General features: G+C 37.0%; 2 protein-coding genes across 2 annotated transcripts in view; one reads left to right on the top strand and one right to left on the bottom strand.

The window, feature by feature from the left end:
- The window catches only part of LOC106103893 (tankyrase-2), a 56,238-nt gene that overhangs the window by 6,429 nt on the left and 26,478 nt on the right, over positions 1–23,331 (bottom strand). Inside the window, exons 11-17 of the mRNA XM_013283803.1 lie at positions 18,289–18,348; positions 6,293–6,446; positions 5,405–5,473; positions 4,051–4,216; positions 2,584–2,729; positions 1,648–1,721; positions 328–560 (exon numbers count right to left, since the gene is read on the bottom strand). Coding sequence (XP_013139257.1) covers positions 328–560; positions 1,648–1,721; positions 2,584–2,729; positions 4,051–4,216; positions 5,405–5,473; positions 6,293–6,446; positions 18,289–18,348 — 902 coding nt within the window. The remainder of the gene's footprint in view (positions 1–327; positions 561–1,647; positions 1,722–2,583; positions 2,730–4,050; positions 4,217–5,404; positions 5,474–6,292; positions 6,447–18,288; positions 18,349–23,331) is intronic.
- Positions 11,234–17,497, top strand: LOC106103917 (acyl-CoA Delta(11) desaturase-like). The gene is made up of 5 exons (XM_013283830.1): positions 11,234–11,341; positions 14,957–15,155; positions 15,791–15,965; positions 16,371–16,532; positions 17,000–17,497. Exons 2-5 carry the CDS (start codon positions 14,960–14,962, stop codon positions 17,463–17,465), a joined length of 999 nt encoding a protein of 332 aa, XP_013139284.1. The 5' UTR covers positions 11,234–11,341; positions 14,957–14,959; the 3' UTR covers positions 17,466–17,497.

Below are 23,331 nucleotides of genomic sequence, written 5' to 3'. Positions count from 1 at the left end.
AACATCAAGGAAGCAAGATTGTTTTCATGTCATGTCAATTTGACATTTGTAATTAATAATTTGACAAATTTGAACAATAAAATAAAATTTTCATAATTTCATGCGGATTAACGATAGGACATATTCCAGTGTTTTAGGTTGTCCTAAATGACTGAATGGAAGACGTGGGCGTTTCTGGCACACAAATGGGCGTGTCTTATGTGTATATAGGCTTAACTCATAAACCCTTGGTGTGACTTAATTGCTTGTTAGCCTGATTTATCTGATTGTAGGCGTGAATTATGAGTAAGTGGGCGTGACTTGTGTTAGTGGGCGTGTCCAACTCACCAGTAAGGAGCAGAGCTGCGTGCGAGCTTTATGTGCTGCTTCATGTAGCGGGGTGAAGCCCCACCTGTCGGCGGCGTTGGGCGGAGTCCCCGCACGCAGCAGTAACGCTGCCAACTCCAAATGTCCGTACGAGGCTGCGTTATGTAAGGGGACTAGGCCCCCCTTGTCACGTGCGGAGACTGCCGCCCCTGCTTCTAGCAATGCTTCCGCTACTTCTAAGTTGTTGTAACCCGCTGGAAGAAAAAAATTATATCATACCAACATTAAAAATGCGAAAGTTTAGATGGATGGATGTTTGTTAGAGTTTGTAGCCTAAACTGCTGAACAGATTTCGATGAAATTTGGCATAGACGTAGAGGATAGTCTAGAAGAACACATATACTACTCAGTTATGTTTTTTTAATTCCACGCGGACAGAGTCGCGGGCGAAAGCTAGTATACTAATAAAATAAAGCGTAAACACATACTTTATTATGCAAAATGTCAATTATATCATATTTTTTTAAATATATTTTTGAAAACAAAATACTACGCTTACGATACGCTATTGGCAATACTTTTTCAAGATATTTTTTTGTATATTGTTTAGATTTGTAAATCTTGTATTAGGAAATAATGAAATTCAAATGTTTAAATGACAACTAGGGCCATAGGCTAACAACTACCGTTAACAATACTTTGCTGCTATTGGGTTATAGTTTTTGTCCCTTTCTCGCATCTTCTTAAACAAATAGCGTGAAAATATAGCCTACTAGCTTTTGCCAGCGACTCCGTCCGCGCGGAATAAAAAAAAGCAAGTAGCCTATGTGTTCTTCCAGACTATTTCCAACATCTATGCCAAATTTAATCGAGATCCCTTCAGCCGTTTACGCTACAAACTCTAACAAACATACATCTATCTGTCCATCCATCTAAACTTTCGCATTTATAACATTAGTAAGAAGTAAGTTAGCGTGTTTTAAGTGTAGAGGTTTCAATAAAAAAAAATAAAAATTCACAAATATACTGTGATTGCTGACATCCTACATAACAAAGTGTGTGTTAATGCCTCTTATTATGTGAACATAATGAAACGCCAGTTAATTACTATGTTATATTTTGATTAGCGCGAGATACGATGACCGCGCAGATTGACAGAAGTGCAAGAGATTGGGTGTACAATAGGGATGTCCGTGCGACGCTAGTGATGTCCGTAGTCGAGTTAGGGACTAGTCGGTATTAGGGGTTAGTCATAGGCATCCATATGAAGGTGACAGATGCCAACAGTAAGAATTGATTCCATTAGTAGAGAAGTATAGATTCTAATGTTATTAATTTTACCAGCAAGATGTAGCGGCGTGGAGTTCCTGCCGTGTGCGTCTCTGCAGTTGACATTTTGTGCTGTGATCAGTTTCCTGTAACAAATACTGATATAGTACAAACATATCTGATGATGATGATGATAAGGAGATGTTATTTCTTTTAAAAAATGTCTCACGTGTTAAAAGGTGCCTGTGACATTTAAGGACGCGTCTTCTTGTTTACAATCATACTATACTAGCTGTTCCCGTGCGGCTTCAGCCGGACGAAATTATAAAATTTTTATTTTATTGTTTACGAACTACCTAACTTGAGTGTTACTAATAAACTCTATAAAAGTAAAATAAAAAATAAAAATAGTTTATTAATTTCCCCTTGGGCAGGGGACTTATGTCCATACTAGGGACCACTATGTAATAAAATAAATGGAAACTACAGCAAACCAATACAAAAATATTTACTATACTTTAATTCCGCATGTACGCAGTCAGCTAGATATTATGTAGTGTGTTAGGTTATATCCCAGAACCCTATTGTACTAAAGACTCGTTTACTGGGTTTTTGTGGTTACACAGGGGTACAAACTCACATAATCCTGTCTTCCCCCTGAAGAGTATCTTTTTGTAGCTCCCCCATCTATACTACGTAAACACACACTTCTTTGTTGCCTAAGATGTCAGCAATTACACCATATTTCTGAATACTTCTTTTTTTTAATAAGAAGCCTTACACTTACGTCACGCTTTAGGCTATATATTTTAACGCCATTAAACTTAGGGGGTAAATATTTTGGATAAAAACCCTAATGTGGGAAAGAGACCATAAGTTGCTGTCAACATCAAAGAAGCAAGATTGTCATCATGTCATGTCATTTTGACATTTGCAATTGATAATTTGATAAATGTAAATGTCGCACGGGAACAGCTAGTATCAAATAAAGGGTTATTATCAACTAACTTTGCTCTAGCGAGGTCCCCGCGCTTAGCTGCGTCAAGTAAGGCCGCGTCGCCTCGCAGCGCGTCCGCGGTGTCGCAGTCGCCCGCTCGCACTAACTGCAGCGGCGTGAGACCGTCGCGGTTACGACGGGTAGGGTCGGCGCCGTGCTGCACACAACACACTCTACAACGGCCATACATGTCGCACAAAGAGAATCAATAAGAGATATCGTTATAAAAACGGCATTAACGCAATAATGAAATATAACGTAAAAATAAAGCGACAATAGCCAAATAGTTTAGGGTATAAACTTCTTGGGAGTGGGGTATGGACCGATTTTGCGATCGAGGGTTCGAATCCCGTCATTCGACTTGTAGTGAACCATATTCTTGAAGCTTAATTAGAGTGGTTAAAAGAAATATTAGTAAATTAACAAAAAAAATCAACAATATTAAAAAAATACAATCGGGGAAATCTGCGATGTTCCACTTTAAAAAAACGCCTTAATCCTAGCAAACATAAACTCTGTCTTATCTTACAAATAAATAATTAGGTAGCTGTGAGTTGCGTTATCTATGAGATAACAATAAAAATCAATTATAGACACATTTAAAACATCCTATTGGTTATTGTCTAGTACAAACGACTGTAGTCGTAGAACGGACGCACACCTTTGACTAAACTATCGCAAACTGTTGTGCGATTGTCGATTGTTTCGCAACCTTCAACTGTTCAGTTGCACAACTAAAAATTGTTTGCGCACCTCCATATCTTACTAATCTTACTAATATTATAAATGCGAAAGTTTAGATGGATGGAAGGATGTTTGTTAGCGTTTGTAGCCTAAACGGCTGAACGGATCTCCATAAATTTGGCACAGGTTTAGACCATAGACTAGAAGAACACATAGGCTACTTTTTATCCCGGGAATAGTTACGGTTCCCGTGGGATTCATTAATTTAGTTTTTTAATGTTTACTCGATCATTCTGCAACGGTTCAACATATCTTATTGAAATTTGGCACAGATATAAAACAAAGTCTGGAGTACACATGGGATAAGCTTCATCCCCGAGAAATGTCCAGTTCCTGAGGGATACGTAGCTTTTTGTAATTTATATAGTTCGTATGTTTTCTAATACCACGCGGACGAAGTTGCGGGCAACAGCTCGTAAGTTCATAAGAATCAAAGCGAGCCTAAACAATTATGTGATAGTTTTAATCAAAGGTGTGCGCAGTTATGGAACACCGACAATTTCCTTGATTGTACATTTTCAATACCGGTGGCTTAAGGTTTAATAGTTTTACATAAATATTCCAATCATACTAATATTATAAATGCGAAAGTTTAGATGGATGTTTGTTGGAGTTTGTAGCCTAAACTGCTGAAGGGATCTCAATAAATTTTGCCATAGTACTGAACACATAGGCTACTTACTTTTGTTTTTTTTTACGCAAACGGAATCGCGGTCGAAAGTTATTATACTTACCTTGAGCAATAATCTTACGATATCCGCTTTGCCTTTAGCTGCGGCCTCATGTAGGGGTGTGAACCGCCAGAGATCCGCCGCATTCACCCCCGCCCCAGCCGACACGAGCAGCTCCGTCACCTCGTAGTGACCGTAGGAACACGCATTGTGGAGGGGGACTAGACCACTGGATAAGTGACGTGATATTTTAGTTGTCAAATATACAAAATCGATACCACTGAGCTCGGACCCACCCCAACCCTAAGGGTGACTAGGCCATAGTCAACCACGCTGCACTGCGGGTTGGTTGACTTCACACATATCTTTGAATTTATCCACCGATATGTGCATCACGATGTTACGACTTTAGGCTATTTATTTTTACGCAATAGCGTTACGCGTTACGCAATCTCACTAATATTATAAATGTGAAAGTTTAGACGGATGGATGGATGGATGGATGTTTGTTAGAGTTTGTAGCCTAGACGGCTGAACGGATTTCAATGAAATTTTTGGTATAGATGTAGTGGATAGTCTGAAAGAACACATAGAATATTCACTTTTGTTTTTATAAATTCCACGCGGACGGAGTCGCAGGCGAAATCTTGTAGTTTAATGAAACTTGGGGAATAAATAAATTGGAAAAAGCCTTCATGTGGGAAAGAGAATATAAACTACAAGCTGCCAACATTAAGAAAACAAGGTTACCAGGGTTTGTCATCATGTCATGTCATTTTGACATTTGCAATTGATAATTTGACAAATGTAAACAATAAAATTACAATTTTCACAATTTTATGCGGATGAAGTCGCAGGGGAACAGCTAGTTATTACATAATACACAGATCAGATATGGTTGGGGGCGAACCTCTAATATGTTGCCTAAAATGGCATCTGTTAAACGATGTCTGCAAAAGGCGTCCGAAATATTCTAATCTATATTAATATTATACAGAGGAAAGATGTTTGTATGTACTGAAATATCACAAAAACTACTGGGCCGATTCCAAAAATTCTTTCTTCGACGAAGTCTTGAGCCACAGCTAGTTAATATAAACACTGTCATGAGTGTCGGTGGCTCAGTGGTTAGCACTTGACTTGTAATCTACAGATCTTGGGTTCGAATCCAGCCGTACCAATGTAATTTTCATATGTACATAATTTACCCGACGTTACGGTGAAGGAAAACATCGTGATGCACATATCGGTGAAGAAATTCAAAGAGATGTGTGAAGTCAACCCGCAGTGCAGGTTGACTATGGCCTAGTCACTAACTTAGGATAGGCTCCGAGCCCCTCAGTGGGGACTTAGTGAGCTGGTGATGATGATGATAAGAAGAGCGTGAACTTATAATATGTATATCATAAGAAGTTACCCTTTATCCTTCGCGTGGACATCAGCCCCTCTCTGCAATAACAATTGCGCGAGAGGGAGACGGTTGTAACTGAAAATTTACACAAAAAAATGTTATTAACTGAAGCAGTAACTCGTTGAGTCTATCATACTTAGGGTCTGTCCCAGCAAATTGTAAATTGTCTGACAACAATCCAATGAAACAAATATGTGATGGAAATATCGGATTTTGTTATCTTATCTGACAGTGACGTCATTTTTAAGCTATCTGAGCCTCTATCAGCCAATGGTGGGACAGGCACTTATTATAAACGCAAAAGTTTAGATGGATGTTTGTTAGAGTTTGTAGCCTAAACTGCTGAACGAATCTCGATAAAACATGTCAGATATAGAGCAGTCTAGAAGAACAGATAGGCTGCTTTTGTTTTTTATTAATTCCACGCAGACGGAGCCACGGGCGAATGCTAATAAGTTAATAAAATTACAATATGTATGTAACATTAAAACAATCATATTTCATACACATGACAAATTAGCGTGTTAACGAAAATCTAATTATTACATTTTTGTCTGTCATTTTGTTCCGGGTAATCTCTGAAACGGGTAGACCGATTTTGACGGGACTCTCACTTGAAGGTAGCTAATGTAGACTAGCATGTTATAGGGTATTTATTTTAATTCCTCACTGACGAAATCGGATGCAAAAGCTAGTGTTGCATTTATGCGTGTGGCGGTACACCGGTAGAGGTAGACATAGAAAGAGATGGATGGATTGCGTGTAAGGTGACATGATCAAGAAGGGAGTGATGACTGAGATGACGGATGATAGAGCCATTTGGAGGACGAAGACCCGGTATACCGACGCTAAGGGATAAATGTTGGGCGGAAGATGATTTCATTCATAACATACCCTGCAGCAAAGTGTAGCGGTGTTGAATGCCTTCCATCCACATCTCTGCAATTGACCAGCCCAGGTCTGGAGTCCAGTAATGCACGAGCTGTCTCCACGTCGCCTGTACGAGCCGCTTCCAGTAGACGTAGTGCTGCTGCCTTCGCGAACGCATCTGGAAATAAACACTGATAATTAAAAAACGAAAAACAATAACGAGAAAGTTCCCTTAAAGCAGGCGCACAAATTTGACTAAACTGCTGTCCGACTGTCGATTGTTTTGTTGTTAATCCAACTGTTTAGTTGCACAACTAAAAATCGTGTAGTGTGTACACCTCCATATAAGCTTATAGAAATCAAAACGGGACTAAACAGTTGTACGATAATGTAGTCGAAGGTAAGTGCTCGCCTTTATACTGAGTAACGTTCATTAAAGTTTTTTTTGGATATTTTATCTTAAGTCATGTCAACTCTGTAATGTTTCTCTTTGGATTTAGGAAACGGGGCTTCATTAAATTTACCATACAGTTAATATAACTTTTGATAAGTCACGTGCTTGTCACGTACTTATTTATGTACATTACATTTTTTTGGACGATCATCATATCCCCTGCCTTATCCTACTCCCGTAGGGTCGGCGCACCGGGTTTTCGTCCTCCAAAGCACTCTATCATCCGTCATCTCAGTCATCACTCCCTTCTTGATCATTTCACCTTTCACGCAATCCATCCATCCCTTTCTAGGTCTACCTCTACCGATGTACCCCTTCACATTCATAACTAACGTCCGTCTTGTTACATGCGATTCATCCCTTCCCGTATTTGGACGATCCTATCGTTAAAGATTTTGTTATAAGTCTAGGGGGATAGTAGTGACAAAGGTCCTGATATCAAAGTTTATTGTATCAGAAAACATATAAAACCTCAGGCTATAAAAGCATACAAGACTGCTACAGTCCAACAAGAATCTTGTGTTGTTAACATAATTTAGTAAGATTATGCGCAACAGATTGTCCTTGTCCAATAAAATCGATGTTTAATCGATTTTGTGTGCATTTTTTCTTTAAATAAATACATAAAATTATTATTATTTTACCCTAGTTTAATGTGTGATTTAGCTGGTATTTTAAACGGCAAAAAAAGGGTTATATCTAATATTATTCACAGAGCATTAAAGTCTACGCATGTCACCCTTGATGCACGCGATCGCGCGATGGCACGACCGTTGTTTCTTTTTTAATTGCATTTTTAATACCATGGATACATAATTTTAATGTCTATTATCTATTTCTTTGAACAGTAAACTGACTCATTGGTATACAACTACAATAGTATTCAAATATGTCGTCGGCTCGGAGCATTACATAACTCGCTCAATACAATCTTAGACGTAACGCATAGGGCACACATTAACAGTGGTAGAGACCGCTTTAACATCTTCGCACTGCAGAGCCGGCTCGTCCGGTGTAACACCACGACCACACAGAAAACTGGCGTGAAGTGGTAGCAACTCCGCGTTTCGTCTGATAAATGTGGTGCCGGAGGCCTAATATTAGTTCCTTTCCTTTTCCATCCTTTTCTTAAGAGGAAAGGATGGGAAGGAAAAGTGGATTTGACGGTGGAGGGAACGCATAAGAAGGGGAAATATCCTCTTTATGTGCGTCTCCTCCTCCGTCCATTTAGGGTAGGCAACGGATCTGCAATTGCGGATGTTATGGACAGCGGCTGCATTCCATTTCGGTGGATTCAGGAAGCCCCGCTTGCTCGTTTGCCACCTTATATTTAAAAAAAAACAGTACGTTGAGTCGCCAAGGCTTTTGAAACGGATGATACAACCTATGAAATCTTTAAGAAAAAGATTTTACAAAAAGGATTACCTAAAATTCAAATTATTGTCACATTTTGCTTTTATAGCGTAAAAATTAATTAAACCAGATTATAAGGCTTTTCTTGATTCGTCCTTTACACGGAAAGTCACGGCCGTTAACTAGTAAAATAATACGCAATTGTTTTACTTTATGTCTCACGAAATGTTAATAAAAAAGCAACGTTTCACATAACTTTATTATGTTAGATGACAAATATTATTAATAATAAAATTGTTACATACATAACATATTTGTAATAATGACATTTGTGTTGACAATGTTAACGGAACAAGTATTATTTTAATATTAAATGTAATGTTTAAAGTCAAAATAATAAAGTGTAGTAATTTAACTAAAATAATTTAATTAAAGAATGTGTAATTAGAGGAAGTTTGAAAGTAACGCCAGTGGAGAAATTGAGAAGCAAAAGGTTAGTTAGTATGGACACGTTATGCGAGACGATGGGGACATAAACCTGAAAGTGTTAAGAATGAATGTGGATGGCTACAAAGGTAGAAGACCGAAGAAAGTATAGATGGATTGTGTGAAAGAGGATGCTACAGAAAGGAGTGGATTTAGATATGGCTGATAGAGATGTATGGAGCAGCACATACTGTGCCGACCCTCTGTAAGGGATAAGGGCAAGTGGATAATGAATTTACCTATTCAAATCGTGAATTCGACAAATTGCATATCGAACTTAAATTCACAAATTGACAGATTAAGTAGTAAATTTGTAAACGCGCGGTTTTATCTGTTCAGATTTTTAACGCTACAGTGGACGTTTACACGATACAATAAAGTTCTCTATAACGCTGTTGATGGATGCGACATAAATCGCCTTATAGGGATCTTTTAACTAGGCAGTAATTTCCGTTATATGGGGTACGAAATTCACGTTGTAGGAGGGTCTAGTATAATTTTGTGAATTTGTTCGATATGCAATTTTTCGATTCAACGATTTCTAGGCAAATTACAAAAGACTGTGTACACAATTTGCTGGTAACATTGAATAGTGTCATGTTCTTTCATAGATCCATCTAATTCTGGCATAATTGTGGAAGGAAAACTTAGCAGAATTAAGTGAGAGGTAAGTATTTATTTAGTACATACTAGCTGTTGCCCGCGTTCGTCAAAAGAGGCCTATAACATGCAAATACAAAATCAAATATGAATACAAAATCTACGTTATCAGTAAGTCTACATTATTTATTTTTTAATTTCACGCAGGCGAAGGCGCCAATTTTAGTATTTTTTTTTTATAACATAAGGTGGCAAACGAGCAAGCGGCCACCTGAATCCGCCAAAATGGCGAAGCGACCGCTGCCCATAGACATCCGCAATTGCAGATGCGTTGCCTACCCTTATACGACGGAGGAGGAGACGCATATAAAGAGGATATTTCCCCTTCCTATGGATCTCCTACACCGTCAAATCCACTTCCCCTTCCCATCCTCTCCTTATAAGAAAAGGGTGGTGAAGAGAAAGGGACTTAAATTAGGCCTCCGGCACTATACTCATCAGACGAAACACGGAATTGCTTCCATTTCACGCCTATCTTCTGTGTAGTCGTAGTATTACACCGGGCGTGCCGGTCCTGCAGTGCTAAGATGGTAAAGCGGGCACTACCACTGTTAAAGTGGTACTACACTAGTACTACATTAACAGACGTTGAATAATTTGTCAACCGAAAACTACGTGGTTCTTTAATCTGATGATTTTATTTCAGGATTTCCTTCAAACAGCGATATAAATTCAATCATTTAGTACGTGTCGTTGTTTTATTGACGATAAATTTGCATTTATATTTCTTGTACTAACGTGCAATGATAACGGAATAAATGTTTAAAACAAACATCGAAAACGAACAAGTTCTTTTTATATATCTTTAAATCCAAAAACAATACACATATATATTATATACACATTTGTCAAATTATCAATTGAAAATGACATGACATGATGACAAACCATGGCAACCTTGCTTCCTTGATGTTGGCAGCAACTTATGGTCTTTATGGTCCTTCCCACATTAGGGTTTTATCCAAAATATTTACCCCATAAGTTTAATGGCGTGAAAATAGATAGCCTAAGGCGTGTAAGTGTAGGGCTTTTTATTAAAAAAAAGAGTTATCAACAATACGCTGTAATTGCTGACATCTTAGGCAACAAAGAAGTGTGTGTTTACGCTTTATTACATTAGTATAGACATAGATAAATTTGCATTTATACATCTTGTGCTAACGAGCAACGATAACGGAATAAAAGTTATTTGAAACAAATATCGAAAACGAAAAAGTTATCCTATAGATATACAAGGATCTTGCCTGTAATAAATTCGTTAAGTAATTCTATAGATTTAAGCATACATAGGAACAGACAGAGGGAATTAACATTGTTGTATACGAGCTGTTGCTTGCGATCGCCCGCGTGTAATTAAAATATATAGCCTACGTACTGATAACGTAGCTTTTTATGGCTAAAGAATTTTTGAAATTGGCCCAGTAGTTTTTAAGTTACCTATACGAACAAAACACGAAGATATCGTGTCGTAAGTGCAAGACATATAAGGAAATATTATCGAAAAATATGCTGTAACTAACATCCTACCGTAAATAACAATGTGTGGCTTACGCTTTATTATATTAGTACTAGCTGTTCCCCTGCGACTTCGTTCGCATGAAATTATGAAAATTGTTTTATTGATTACATTTGTCAAATTCAATTGTAAATGTCAAAATGAGATGACATGATGACAACGTATGGCAATTTTGCTTCCTTGAGGTTGGCAGCAACTTATGGTCTCTTTCCCACATTAGGGTTTTTATCCAAAATATTTACCCTCTAAATTTAATAGCGTGATAATATATAGCCTAAAGCGTAGCGTAACTGTACGGCTTTTTATTAAAAAAGAGTTATTCAAAAATATGGTGTAATTGCTGACATCTTAGGCAACAAAGTAGTGTGTGTTTACGCTTTATTATAATAGTATAGAAGTATAGATATACATAAATAGGTGATTTTTTAAACGCCAGTGGAAATTTACGCTAACCATTTTGATGCGCATTCAAATTGGTATCACCTCGCGAATAACAAACGTCATTCCCAAAGTAAATCGGGCAGCCGCATTGTAAAGACCGGTTATAAAAATAACATAAAAGGGAAAAAGTCTTAGTAAATTTTATTTAACTTCCTGTAGAAAGGTGAGTCATTTAATTTTCAATTATTTTAACAATGTTTTATATTTTTCTTAACTAGCTTTTGTACGTGACATGTCCGCGCGGAATTAAATCATACTAATATTTAAATGCGAAAGTTAAGATGGATGTTTGTTAGAGTTTGTTACCTAAACGGCTGAACGAATTTCGATTAAATGTATAGATGTATGGAAGAATACATAGGCTACTCACTTTTTTGTAATTCCACGCGTGCGGAGTCGCGGGCGAATGCTAGTAATCTATAATTGAATTCAATCGAAATGTGATGTAGAAACTGTCTAAACAATGTTACCTTTACAATTTTGTATACACTACAAACAGTTGCTATCGTTTATTTAAAATGTTTTTTTGATATTCCAAAACAAAGTCCACAATTAATCTTACTAATATTATATCTTACTTCTTACTAATATTATAAATGCGAAAGATTAGATGAGTGGATGGATGGATGTTTGTTAGCGTTTGTAGCCTAAACGACTGAACGGATCTCCATGAAATTTGGTACAGGTTAAGAGTATAGTCTGGAATAACACTTAGGCTACTTTTTATCTCCGGAATAGTTTTGGTTCCCGTGGGATTCATTATTTTAGTTTTTTAATGTTTACTCGATCATTCTGCTACGGTTCAACATATCTTATTAAAATTTGGCACAGATATAAAACAAAGTCTGGAGTACACATGGAATAAGCTTCATCCCCGAGAAATGTCCGGTTCCCGAGGGATACGTAGATTTTTGTAATTTATTTAGTTCGTATGTTCTCTAATACCACGCGGACGAAGTTGCGGGCAACAGCTCGTATTTTTCATAATTTCATGCGTATGAAGCCGCACAGGAACTGCTAGTAACATTATAAATGTGAAAGTTTATATGGATGTTTGTTAGAGAGACATCTTAGGAAACAAAGAAGAAGTGTGTTTACGCTTTATTATAATAGTATAGAAGTATAGATAGATATTTGAGACGAAAACTTTGAACAACTTTTTAAAAGAGTAAACGCGAACGCGTACATAAAGAATTTAAATTTAAAATAAAATAAATCTTTGTCGAATTCGACCAATGGGCGACCAGTTTTAATAAAAAAAAAAACATTAATTTTATGCAATAAATGTACTGCACTAATACAAGGCCAAAGTAAAAGATTTTTATCAACGTTTTTTTTTTAAGGAAAGTTTTTGCTTGCATTATGATCTTTTAGATTTATTACTAGCTGTTGCTCGCGACTTCCCGAGCGTGAAATTAAAAAGAATAATAAAAAGTGTAGCCTATGTAAAATAATGTAGCCTATGTTACGTAAGTGATGATATTGTTGCTTTTAAATGACAAAAATTACCCCAGTAGTTTTTGACTTATTTCGATACATGCAAAAATACATATCTTTCCTCTTATAGCATTAGTATAGACGACCCGTTCCGGCTTCGCTAGGGTCCAATACGTGATTTTTACTGTGAACTTTATTTAAATTTATAGTATTCATTAGTTTTATGGCAAACATTTTAATCTTACTCTTACTAATATTATAAAAGCGAAAACAGATGGATGGATGTTTGTTAGAGTTTGTAGCCTAAACTGCTGAACGGATCTCGATGATATTTGGCATAGTATCTGGAAGAACACAAAGACTTCTTTAAATCCGATGAATACTTTTTTCATACTTACTCAATAATTCTACAACGGTTCCATATATCTTAATGAAATTTAGGACATATATATTCCAAAGTTTATAACGCTTAGATTTTTTCCACGCTAACGTAATTTATAAAATATTATATCATTATTATTGCAAACATCTAAATTAAATTACAGTGTGATTTTATATGTAGCTTTCGCCCACGACTCCCTCTGCGTAGAATTAATGAAAACAAAAGCGAGTAGCCTATGTGTTCTTCCAGACTATCCTCTACATCTATGCCAATTTTTATCCAGATCCGTTTCGGCTACAAACTCTAACAAACATACATCGATCCATCTAAACTTTTGCATTTATAATATAAGTATGATATATGATGTGTGCAATAAAACATTAACTGAAGGTCGCTGTTTCATATCGTGAATATTATGAACAATAATATTACTTGAATTAACATGCAAAATAATATTATAATTTTTTATAAACATAAAATTACAGGTTATTTTTATTTCTTGGTTATTTCCTCGCACGCAATTAGATAAAAACCTTGGTACGTTAAGTATATTTTAACAGTGGTAGAGCCCGGTTTAACATCTTCATAGAAATAGGCTGCTGGTTCACGAAAAACCACACAAACTAAGCGTGAAACAGCAGTAATTCCGAGTTCTGACGATCGTGTGTGGCAGAGGCCTATTTTCATTCATCTTCCCCTTTCAACCAAGGAAAGGCAAATCTTACTTCTTACTAATATTATAAATGCGAATATTTAGATGGATGGATGGATGTTTGTAAGAGTTTGTAGCCTAAACGACAGAACGGATTTCGATGAAATTTGGCATAGATGTAGAATACAGTTTTTAATTCCACGCGAACGGAATTGCGGGCTAAAGCTACAAATGTATTAAATTTGTGACAGAACCAACCGATAGCGGGCGCCTTTCACAACGTACCAAATATCATTTGACTAAAGTCGCAAACATCATCATGTAATCATGCTTTAATTCTTATAGCTGCTATAAGATCATTTGCAGTGGGTAGGGAATTTATTTCCTCAACCGCACATGTTCCCAAACCATTCATTAACCTATAACGTCTTGTTAGCAATTAAATAACTTCACCATAAACAATTGAAGTCATCAATAAAACATAGTTATTAAGTATACAATTCAAGTTCAAAGTGATTAAACTCTAACCTCAATTAAAATGCCGAGTACCGTATAAAAGACGTCATTTAGGTGTTGAAAACAAATTAACACTTTCAATGCAGACTTCCTTTCAAATACATTGAAAAAACCTTAGTGGCATGAAACGTGTTAATTTTTATACTATAAGGTAGCTAACGAGTTAGCAGCTTAGCAAAGTTAATTTGTTAAAATAATGTGAATTTTGCCCATAGACGTTATTTACTTATACGTTGCCTATCTTTTAAAGACATACAAAGGGATAGAAAGACGATATTTTCCCTGCCTATGTCGCCCTAAATATTCGCACGAATGGGTCTGCTCGCCACTAGCAATACCACGGCCACACAGAAGACAGGCGTGAAGTGCGAGCAATTCCGCCCTTTGTCCGATGTGTGTGGTGTCGTACGCCTAACTTTAGTCGCTTATGGGATGGGAAGGCAACGTGGATTTAACGCTGGAGGAGACTCATATGAAGGGAAAATATCCTCTTTATGTGCGTCTCCTCTGTCGATTAAGGGTAGTCAACGCATCTGCTATTGCGAATGTCTATAGGCAGCGGTCGCTTGGCCATTTTGACGATTTCAAGTGGCCGGTTGTTCTTTTGCCTTATGATAGAAAAAAATAATCCTTCCCATACATCCCTTATAGTAAAAAGGGGGAAGAGGACTAAATTACGTCGTGTTAAAACAAATTTTGAATATTCACAGAATGATAATCTCAAATAGGAACCTTATCGTTTATAACATTATTTTCTAAAACGTAATAGATTATTATAATATTATTTTCAGATCATGGCACCAGACGTATCATCCGTGGAGGTAATAGAACGTGAACCGGAGTTCGAAAAGCTAGTCGCACCACAAGCGGCGCCGAGAAAGTACCAAATAGTTTACAGGAATATAGTAACATTTGGTTACGCGCATCTGACGGCCTTGTATGGTTTATACTTAGCATGCACTGAGGCTACATGGGCTACGATCATATTCAGTAAGTAGTATAACTTTATGGGCCTTTCCCAGTACTGGCTTAGATAGCCTTTAATGACGTCACACATTTTACACGTTGGATTAAACGACAATTTAAAATTTGGTGGGACAGTCCCTAAGATTGTTAAGTCTCACTATGAGTTTATATGGAGGTGCACACACTACTCGACTTTTAGTAGTGCAACTAAACAATTGAAGGCTGCGAAACAATCAACAATCGCACAACAGTTGTGCGATTGTTTATTCAAAGGTGTGCGCCCGCTCTTAAAGGGAACACTCGTCGCTAAACAAATGACAATGCGGTGCAACACGATCTCACAGAAGATGGCTAATTAACGCCAAGTTTACCCTCATTGTCTATTAACACTGGAGCCAGATAAGGATGGAACACCAAAATTCGCTTATTTGTCACGTTCCAGTACCAAAATGTGTTTAGAAGGCCATGTAAACCCTCCTTAGAGTTTGACGTACTAGATTAGAGTAATTATGCCATGATCTAGGGACTGCTACGTCTTCTTGAGGTAGAACCCGGTGGTGCATAAGAGAAATACAATTAGAAGTCCTCAATAACATTAGCGAAACTAGAAAACTGTTGTAAATGGTATTCTAAATGTGAACCTTTACGTCATATTCCAGGCTACGTTCTGTTCGCACTAGCAGCAATAGGAGTGACAGCAGGCGCCCACCGTCTCTGGACGCACAGGGCGTACAAAGCCAAGTTGCCGCTGCAAATCATTCTGATTGTTATCAATTCACTGGCCTTTCAGAACACCGCCATTGACTGGGTGAGGGACCATAGGTTGCATCACAGGTAAACACACGTTATGAAAGAATGCCGATTTTATTGACATTTAAAACTAGCTTATGCTCGCGATTCGGTTTGAAATTAAGCCTATGTTACTTACTGATACCGTAGCTTTTTAATGGTGAAAGAATTTTAGAAATCGACCAAGTAGTTTTTGAGTTATTTCAATACATACAAAAACACAAACTTCTTTATAACATTAGTACAGATGTATTATTATAAAGAGGAAAGATTTATATTTCTGTATGTATTGAAATAACTCAAAAACTACTGGGCCGATTTCAAAAATTCTTTCACCATTTGAAAGGTAATTTATCTGTGAGTGACAAAGGCTATATTTTTTAATTTCATACGGACGAAGTCGCTAGCAAAAGCTTCTTGAAAATAAAAATGGCGACGTTTTTCCTTCAGATACAGCGACACAGATGCGGACCCTCATAACGCGACACGAGGCTTTTTCTACTCTCACATGGGCTGGCTGCTGGTGCGGAAGCACGAGGAAGTCAAGAGACGTGGCAAGTTCATTGACATGAGCGACATTTACGCTAACCCTGTGCTGCAGTTCCAGAGAAAGTAAGTCCGTTTAAAAAACATAGAAAAGAAAAAAATGCAAATCTAATGTAAAATGTTACTCTCTTAGTATTGAATCAATGCCGAACTCTTCTCAAAAGCCAAGCTATTAAGCCAAAAGAAGGTTACAGAACAAAAAGTTTCAATATGTATTGAAAAAACTCAAAAACTACTGGCTCGATTTAATTCTTTCACTAATAGAAAGGTAATCTGTGAATGTAACAGGCTGTATTTTTTATTACTTTTTAATTTCACGCAGACGAAGTGGCGAGCAACACCTAGTATTCTATAGAATACAAGCAATTATTTTTTAAATATTTTCCCTGGCTTTATACGATTCGCGTAGGTAAAGAAATTATAAACCTTTGTGATTTGACTCCATTTTTACGGCTTGACGCCAACACTATTTGGGAGAGAAATTTAAACAGAAATCTATTACTGAATACACCAATCAAAATTTTCCGTTACAGATACGCAATCCCCTTCATTGGAACGATATGTTTCGTCCTACCCACAGTCATTCCGATGTACTTCTTCGGCGAGAGTTTGAAGACCGCCTGGTGCATCGCTATATTACGCTACGTTCTGAACTTGCACATCGCCTTCCTCGTCAACAGCGCTGCTCATTTATGGGGCAACAAGCCTTACGATAGAACCATCAAACCGGTTCAAAGTCTCCCCGTCTCCTTCGTCGCATTTGGCGAAGGTTTCCATAACTACCACCACGTCTTCCCCTGGGATTATAGGACCGCTGAATTGGGGAACAACTATTTGAACCTTACGACCATTTTTATCGATTTCTTCGCTAAGATCGGCTGGGCTTACGATATGAAGTCGGTTACTGATGATATGATCAAATCTAGAGCGGATAGAACTGGAGATGGTACTAACATGTGGGGCTTCGGTGATAAGAAAAATTGTGATAAATTAGAATAAATATGTATTGATGTTGCGGTGTTATTATTTAATTGTCAAGTATATTAAATTCCAAAGGTACTTAATCGTTTTTCATTTTGATTTCCTCACATCCTCTAATATCCTAATGATAGCTCTTTTATTTCAAAAGTACATTAGAGGAAGTTTGAAAGTAGCGCCAGTGGTGGAGAAATTGAGTAGCAAAAGGGTAGCGTGGTATGGACATGTTATGAGACGAAAAGATAGGGACATAAACCTGAAAGTGTTAAGATTGAATGTGGATGGCTACAAAGGTAGAGGAAGACCGAAGAAAGTATGGGTGGATTGTGTGAAAGAGAATATGCTTAAAGGAGTAGAGGGAGTGAGGGAGTGAATGGTAGGGGGAAGGAAGTTGAGCGAGGCGTTGAGACGACATCCCAATAACGCAGCTAGATAGGCCATGCCAGTTGGTGGTTGACACGGAGACTGCGGGGGCGCCCGAACCCCGAACGAGTAGATGCAGATATGACAGCTGATAGAGATGTATGGAAGAGCAGCATATACTGTGCCGACCCTCCGTAAGGGATATGGGCAAGTGGATGATAATTTCAAAATATTACTAGCTAGACATCGTTATTGGAAAACTAATGATCCCATAATGGGTAAGCAGAGATTATAAAATTAAATTACTCGAGACAAAAACAAGCCTGCCTTGTATCGAAATTTTTATGTCTATGAATCTAAACGACGACTCCATCTGATGTAAGTCGAAAGATGTTATACCTTTTACTAAATTTAATGTATGCTCAAATGAATTGACATAATCACTTGAAAAATACGAAAATCTTGATAAAAATCTACATACCAATGTACTGGTCATCAAGAGAATCAGTAGAGACCTCGAGTACATCCGTTTCAGATCTACCTGAAAAGAAAACTACATTCATCTTCCAATACATTTAGTTTAAACTTTGATGTAATGGAGCATAAAAGGATGGGAGAGAGAGAACTGGCTTGCCTGGTGCAATTCCACGATCTTACAGAAAACAGGCGTAAAGAGGAAACAATTCCGGGATTATTCTGATGAGTGTGCGTGCTGGAGGCTTAATCGATCCTTTCTCTTGCCAGCCTCTTCTAGTGAGGAAAGGATAGGAAGGGAAAGTGGAATGATGATGGAGACACATAACGGGAAATATCGTCTTTATGTGTGTCTCTTCCTCCAGCAACAAAGGAACGCATTGCAAAAGCAGATGTTAATGAGCAGCGGGTAACTCGCTTTTAGGCGAATTCAGAATGCCACTGGCTAGTTATAAAAACACTAAAAACATAAATATTCACATATGTAATGAAAATTAGTTAATTTTAATTTTTTTCTACACTTTACTTATAGCGTTAGTGGCTGCGTAGCGCGATTTTGCTTTTTTGTTTCACGTTTTTTGTATCCCCGTCTTATATAAGAAATGGAACAATAATTTTGAGAACAATCATATTTATAATCTATCTATAAATAATAAAATAAGATTGTATATGAATTTTGAAAAAAATGGTACAAATTATTTGCGATGCGAATAAAAAAAAAACTTAAAAAAAATCGTCTGTCTAAATGTTTGTCCACCAGTCGTGCTTGTTATGGATAATCTAAAACGGGACTTTTACTGAAAGTAGCTGATATATATGGGAGTAATAAGCTATTTTTTTATTATAATATTTTTTCTTAACGAAATCGGGGGCGGCCGCTAGTCATGTTTTTACTTTTGGAATGTAGTAAACATAATTGCGATTATACAGTTTTTTATTATAGACACAGAATTAATTACCTTTTTAAAGATATTTCCTGTTTGTTACTTGAAAGAGATTATAATATTTATAAAAATTAATCCGAACAGTACGGTTGTGACAATATATTTTTATTTTTTTGAAAAACTGAAGATTTAGAAGGTGATGTAACTTAAGAAGTTCATTTACTAGTCTATTTACAAGTTGTTTTTTAATTACAATCCGCGTATTTATGTTTATATTTTTGTGAGTAGCTTTTGTCAGGGCAATTTAACCACGCGGATTAAAAAAAAACTTAACAAACATTCTGTGTTCTTCCAGATTGTATTCTACATCTGTTACAAACATCTAGATTCGTTAAACCATTTTGTAGATACGTGAAAACCAACTTCAATCCATTCAAAATTTATTAATACTTAAAGCTGTTCCGCGACTTCATCCACATGAAAAGTCAAAATTCAAATGCACAAATAACAATTGCTTCTTTGATGTTGGCAGCAACTTATGGTCTCTTCCCGCATTAGGATTTTTATCTAAAATATTTACCCCTAAAGTTTAATGACGTGAAAATATATAGCCTAAAGCGTGATGTAAGTGTAGGGCTTTTTATTAAAAACAAAATTATTCAAAAATATGGTGTAATTGCTGACATCTTAGGCAACAAAGAAGTGTGTGTTTACGCTTTATTATAATAGTATAGATAGGTATTTTATATTAGTATGATGATTAAAAAAGCTTAACAGAGCAAATAATTTTTTCATCGGTATTTCAATTTCACTTATTAATTATTAATTATTAATATTACTAATGTTATAAATGCGAAAGTATCGATGGAAGGATGTTTAAACGTCTGAACGATTTCGGTGAAATTTGGCACAGATATAGAGGATAATCTGGAAGAACACGTAAGCTACTCACTTTCGTTTTTTTTTAATTCCACGCGGACGAAATCGCAGGTGGAAGCTAGTATTATACTAATCTTCAACATTGAGACAGTTGTCGTGTATATTAAATTGTGACCAATAAACTCGAAGACGTCGTAAATTAGACCACATGTGATATCATCCATACTTAAATATCTGATCTAACCAACTTTACCGAGTTTGTTTATTTCAAACCAATAGGGTGTTATTTCTATTTCTGTTTCAAAAAGGTATTAAACACACGAACTTTAGACGCCCTTTGCATAAATCATGTTAATTGATTTTTTTACATATGAATGCAACATCTTACAAAACTTTAGTCTTGTGTTGTTCAAAGAGAAAATAACAAGTCGAGTGTTCGAGAAGTGTTTGCTATACAGGTGTAAAATTCAGTATATTTGATACTAGCTTTTGCCCGCGACTCCGCCCGCGTGGAATTAAAAATAAACAAAAGTGAGTAGCCTATATGTTCTTTTAGACTATCCTCTACATCTATACCATATTTCATTGAAATCCGTTTAGCCGTTTAGGCTATAAACTCTAACAAACATCCATCCGAATATTCACATTTACTCTTTGTGTACGTCTTTTACGTTCTAGCGTTTCACTAGCGTAATTTCCTTTAAAAATTATTAAGCTTTGGTTACACGATATACTTACTAAAGTTATAAATGCAAAAGTTTTTATGACTTTAAAGATCTCGATGAAATATAGCACATATGTAGAACATGTTCTAGAGGAACACAGACTACTTACTACTTGAAGTGGTGAGATCAGAGAGACCGGATCACCTACAAAGATCGCGAGAAGACAGTAACAGTGTGGTCCTATGTTGTGCCTCAAAGAGACTCTATCATCTCTATCTCTCAAAGAAACCCTCTTCTATCGCATTCGACGTTGTCCACAGTTGAAGTGCTTTTAACTTCACATAACCCAGTACCCGAGAAGGCAACGTTTCAAAGATTTTTAAATAAAGATTCAAACCAGTATACCGAAATTTTGCTCTTAGGTAAAGATGGCGCCGCTGGTCAAAACAGTTCAAATATCTACAAATGAACTGCAAGATCCAGATGAGATAACCAAATGTGCGCCCAGGACATACGATATAGTATATCTCAGACTCGTACAATATACTGTATTACATATATTTGCCGCATACGGATTATATCTCGGGATAACAGCGGTTAAATGGAAGACTGTCATATCGTGTAAGTACTCATTTTGAACTGTAGAAGAACTGTTAAAGAAAGTTGTACGATTGTCAATTGTTTCGTAGTATACAACTGTTTAGTTGCACAACTAAGAATCGAGTAGTATTCACACATCCATATAAGCTTAAGAATCAAAGCGAGACTAAACAGTGGTAGTGCCCGCTTTAACATTTAACACGAATGGGCCGGCACGCCCGGTGTAATATCACGACCACACAGAAGACACACGTGAAGTGGAAACAATTCTGTGTTTCGTCTGATGAGTGTGGTGCCGAAGGCCTAATTTAAGTCCCTTTCTCTTTACCACCCTTTTCTTATAAGGGGAGGATGGGAAGGGAAAGTGAATTTGACGGTGGAGAAGCATAGGAAGGAAAAATATCCTCTTTATGTGCGACTCCTCTGCCATCTGCAATAGCGGATATCTATGGGTCGCGGGCGTTTCGCCATGTTATCGGATGCAGGTGGCCGCTTGCTCGTTTGCCACCTTATGTTATAAAAAAAAACAGTTAATTAGAGACTGAACGATAATTTCGTTAAAGGTGTGCGCGCGTTGCCTAAACATATCTTTCTTCCTTTACACCTCGTGTTAAAACTAGTTAACACATTTTCAAATTCCCCCGAGTGTCATACTCTTTTTATTATGTTTTTAAATTGTATTTTTTCCAGTTTGTATATTCTTACTGGCCAGTGTCATTGGAATAACAATAGCAGCACATAGACTGTGGTCGCACAAGGCTTTCAAAGCGACCATGCCTCTACAAGTTGTGTTAATGTTGTGTAATTCTATAGCCTTCCAAAGCACAGCCATAGATTGGATCAGAGACCACAGATTACATCATAAGTGAGTAAATACCTCTGGTTTTTTTTTCTTTTATACACAAAGGGACAAACAAGGAGCGGATCGATAAATATTAGATGATCCGACGCTCATAAACATTTTCACGCCAAGGGAACTATAGATACGATGCTGATCTCTAAAGCTACACGCTAAATGAATTTCTATAGAAATATCGCGTATTTGTTACCAAACAAAATTTATAACTAAACAAAAACTGGACTGGCAGTGTGAAATCCAACTGGAACCAGTGAGTCCGTACTATCTATGACTTGTCGAAATCGTCCAATTGTAATGGCCAAGTGTGAATTTGACATAAATCTATACGAACTAACAAATATTAGTATATTTTATGGTCCCTCAATCAGGATGAATTTTAACAACCCATACTGACAGACACAGCGACACCGACGCGGACCCTTACAACGCGTCACGCGGCTTCTTCTTCTCTCACATCGGATGGCTGCTGGTGAGGAAACACCCGCTGGTGCTGAAGAAGGGGAGGACTGTCGACATGAGCGACATCTACAACAACCCTGTACTTAGATTCCAGCAAAGGTAAGTCCCAAGATAACAATATTGATGAAATATTAAGAGCGGGCGCACACCTTTGAGTAAACTATCACATAACAGTTGTGCGATTGTCGATTGTTTCGCAGTCTTCAACTGTTTGGTTGCACAACTAAAAATCGAGAAGTGTTCGCACCTACATATAAGCTCTTAGAAATCAAAGCAAGACTAATCAGTTTTGCGATATTTTAATCAAAGGTGTAACCTCGCTCTAATAAAAAAGTTCAATCGTAAAAAAGAGTCTTTAGATTAGAGTATTACAAGATTTAAACATTGTGGCCGTTAGCTACGAGTGCAAAACTCATCAAACGGAATCAAATTACATCTATTCGTTTTTAAAAGTTACAACTCTAATCAGATGGGTCGACATCACACTTCGATGCACTTTTCTCTCGCAAAGATACGTGTCACGCAACCAAGCCGCTATAAACTTTAAATCGAACTATACTACAATTACATTTTTTAATTCCAGGCACGCGGTCATCGTCATCGGTTTCTGCTGTTACGTCATCCCAACAATCATACCCATATATTTCTGGAACGAGACATTCTCCAACGCCTTTTTTACTAACGTCCTTCGTCACGTGATTGGT

Source organism: Papilio polytes, unplaced genomic scaffold (genome assembly GCF_000836215.1).
Source record: "Papilio polytes unplaced genomic scaffold, Ppol_1.0 DF823693.1, whole genome shotgun sequence".
Taxonomy (NCBI): Eukaryota; Metazoa; Arthropoda; class Insecta; order Lepidoptera; family Papilionidae; genus Papilio; species Papilio polytes.
Note: the sequence above shows the minus strand (reverse complement) of the source record. Positions and strands in the feature narration are given on the sequence as shown.

Excerpts from the sequence above, each read along its gene's own strand:
- LOC106103917 (XM_013283830.1), top strand. The coding sequence starts at position 14,960 with ATGGCACCAGACGTATCATCCGTGGAGGTAATAGAACGTGAACCGGAG. Across the intron at positions 15,966-16,370 it reads GACCATAGGTTGCATCACAG|ATACAGCGACACAGATGCGG; the intron begins GTAAACACACGT and ends TTTTTCCTTCAG. Across the intron at positions 16,533-16,999 it reads GTGCTGCAGTTCCAGAGAAA|ATACGCAATCCCCTTCATTG; the intron begins GTAAGTCCGTTT and ends TTTCCGTTACAG.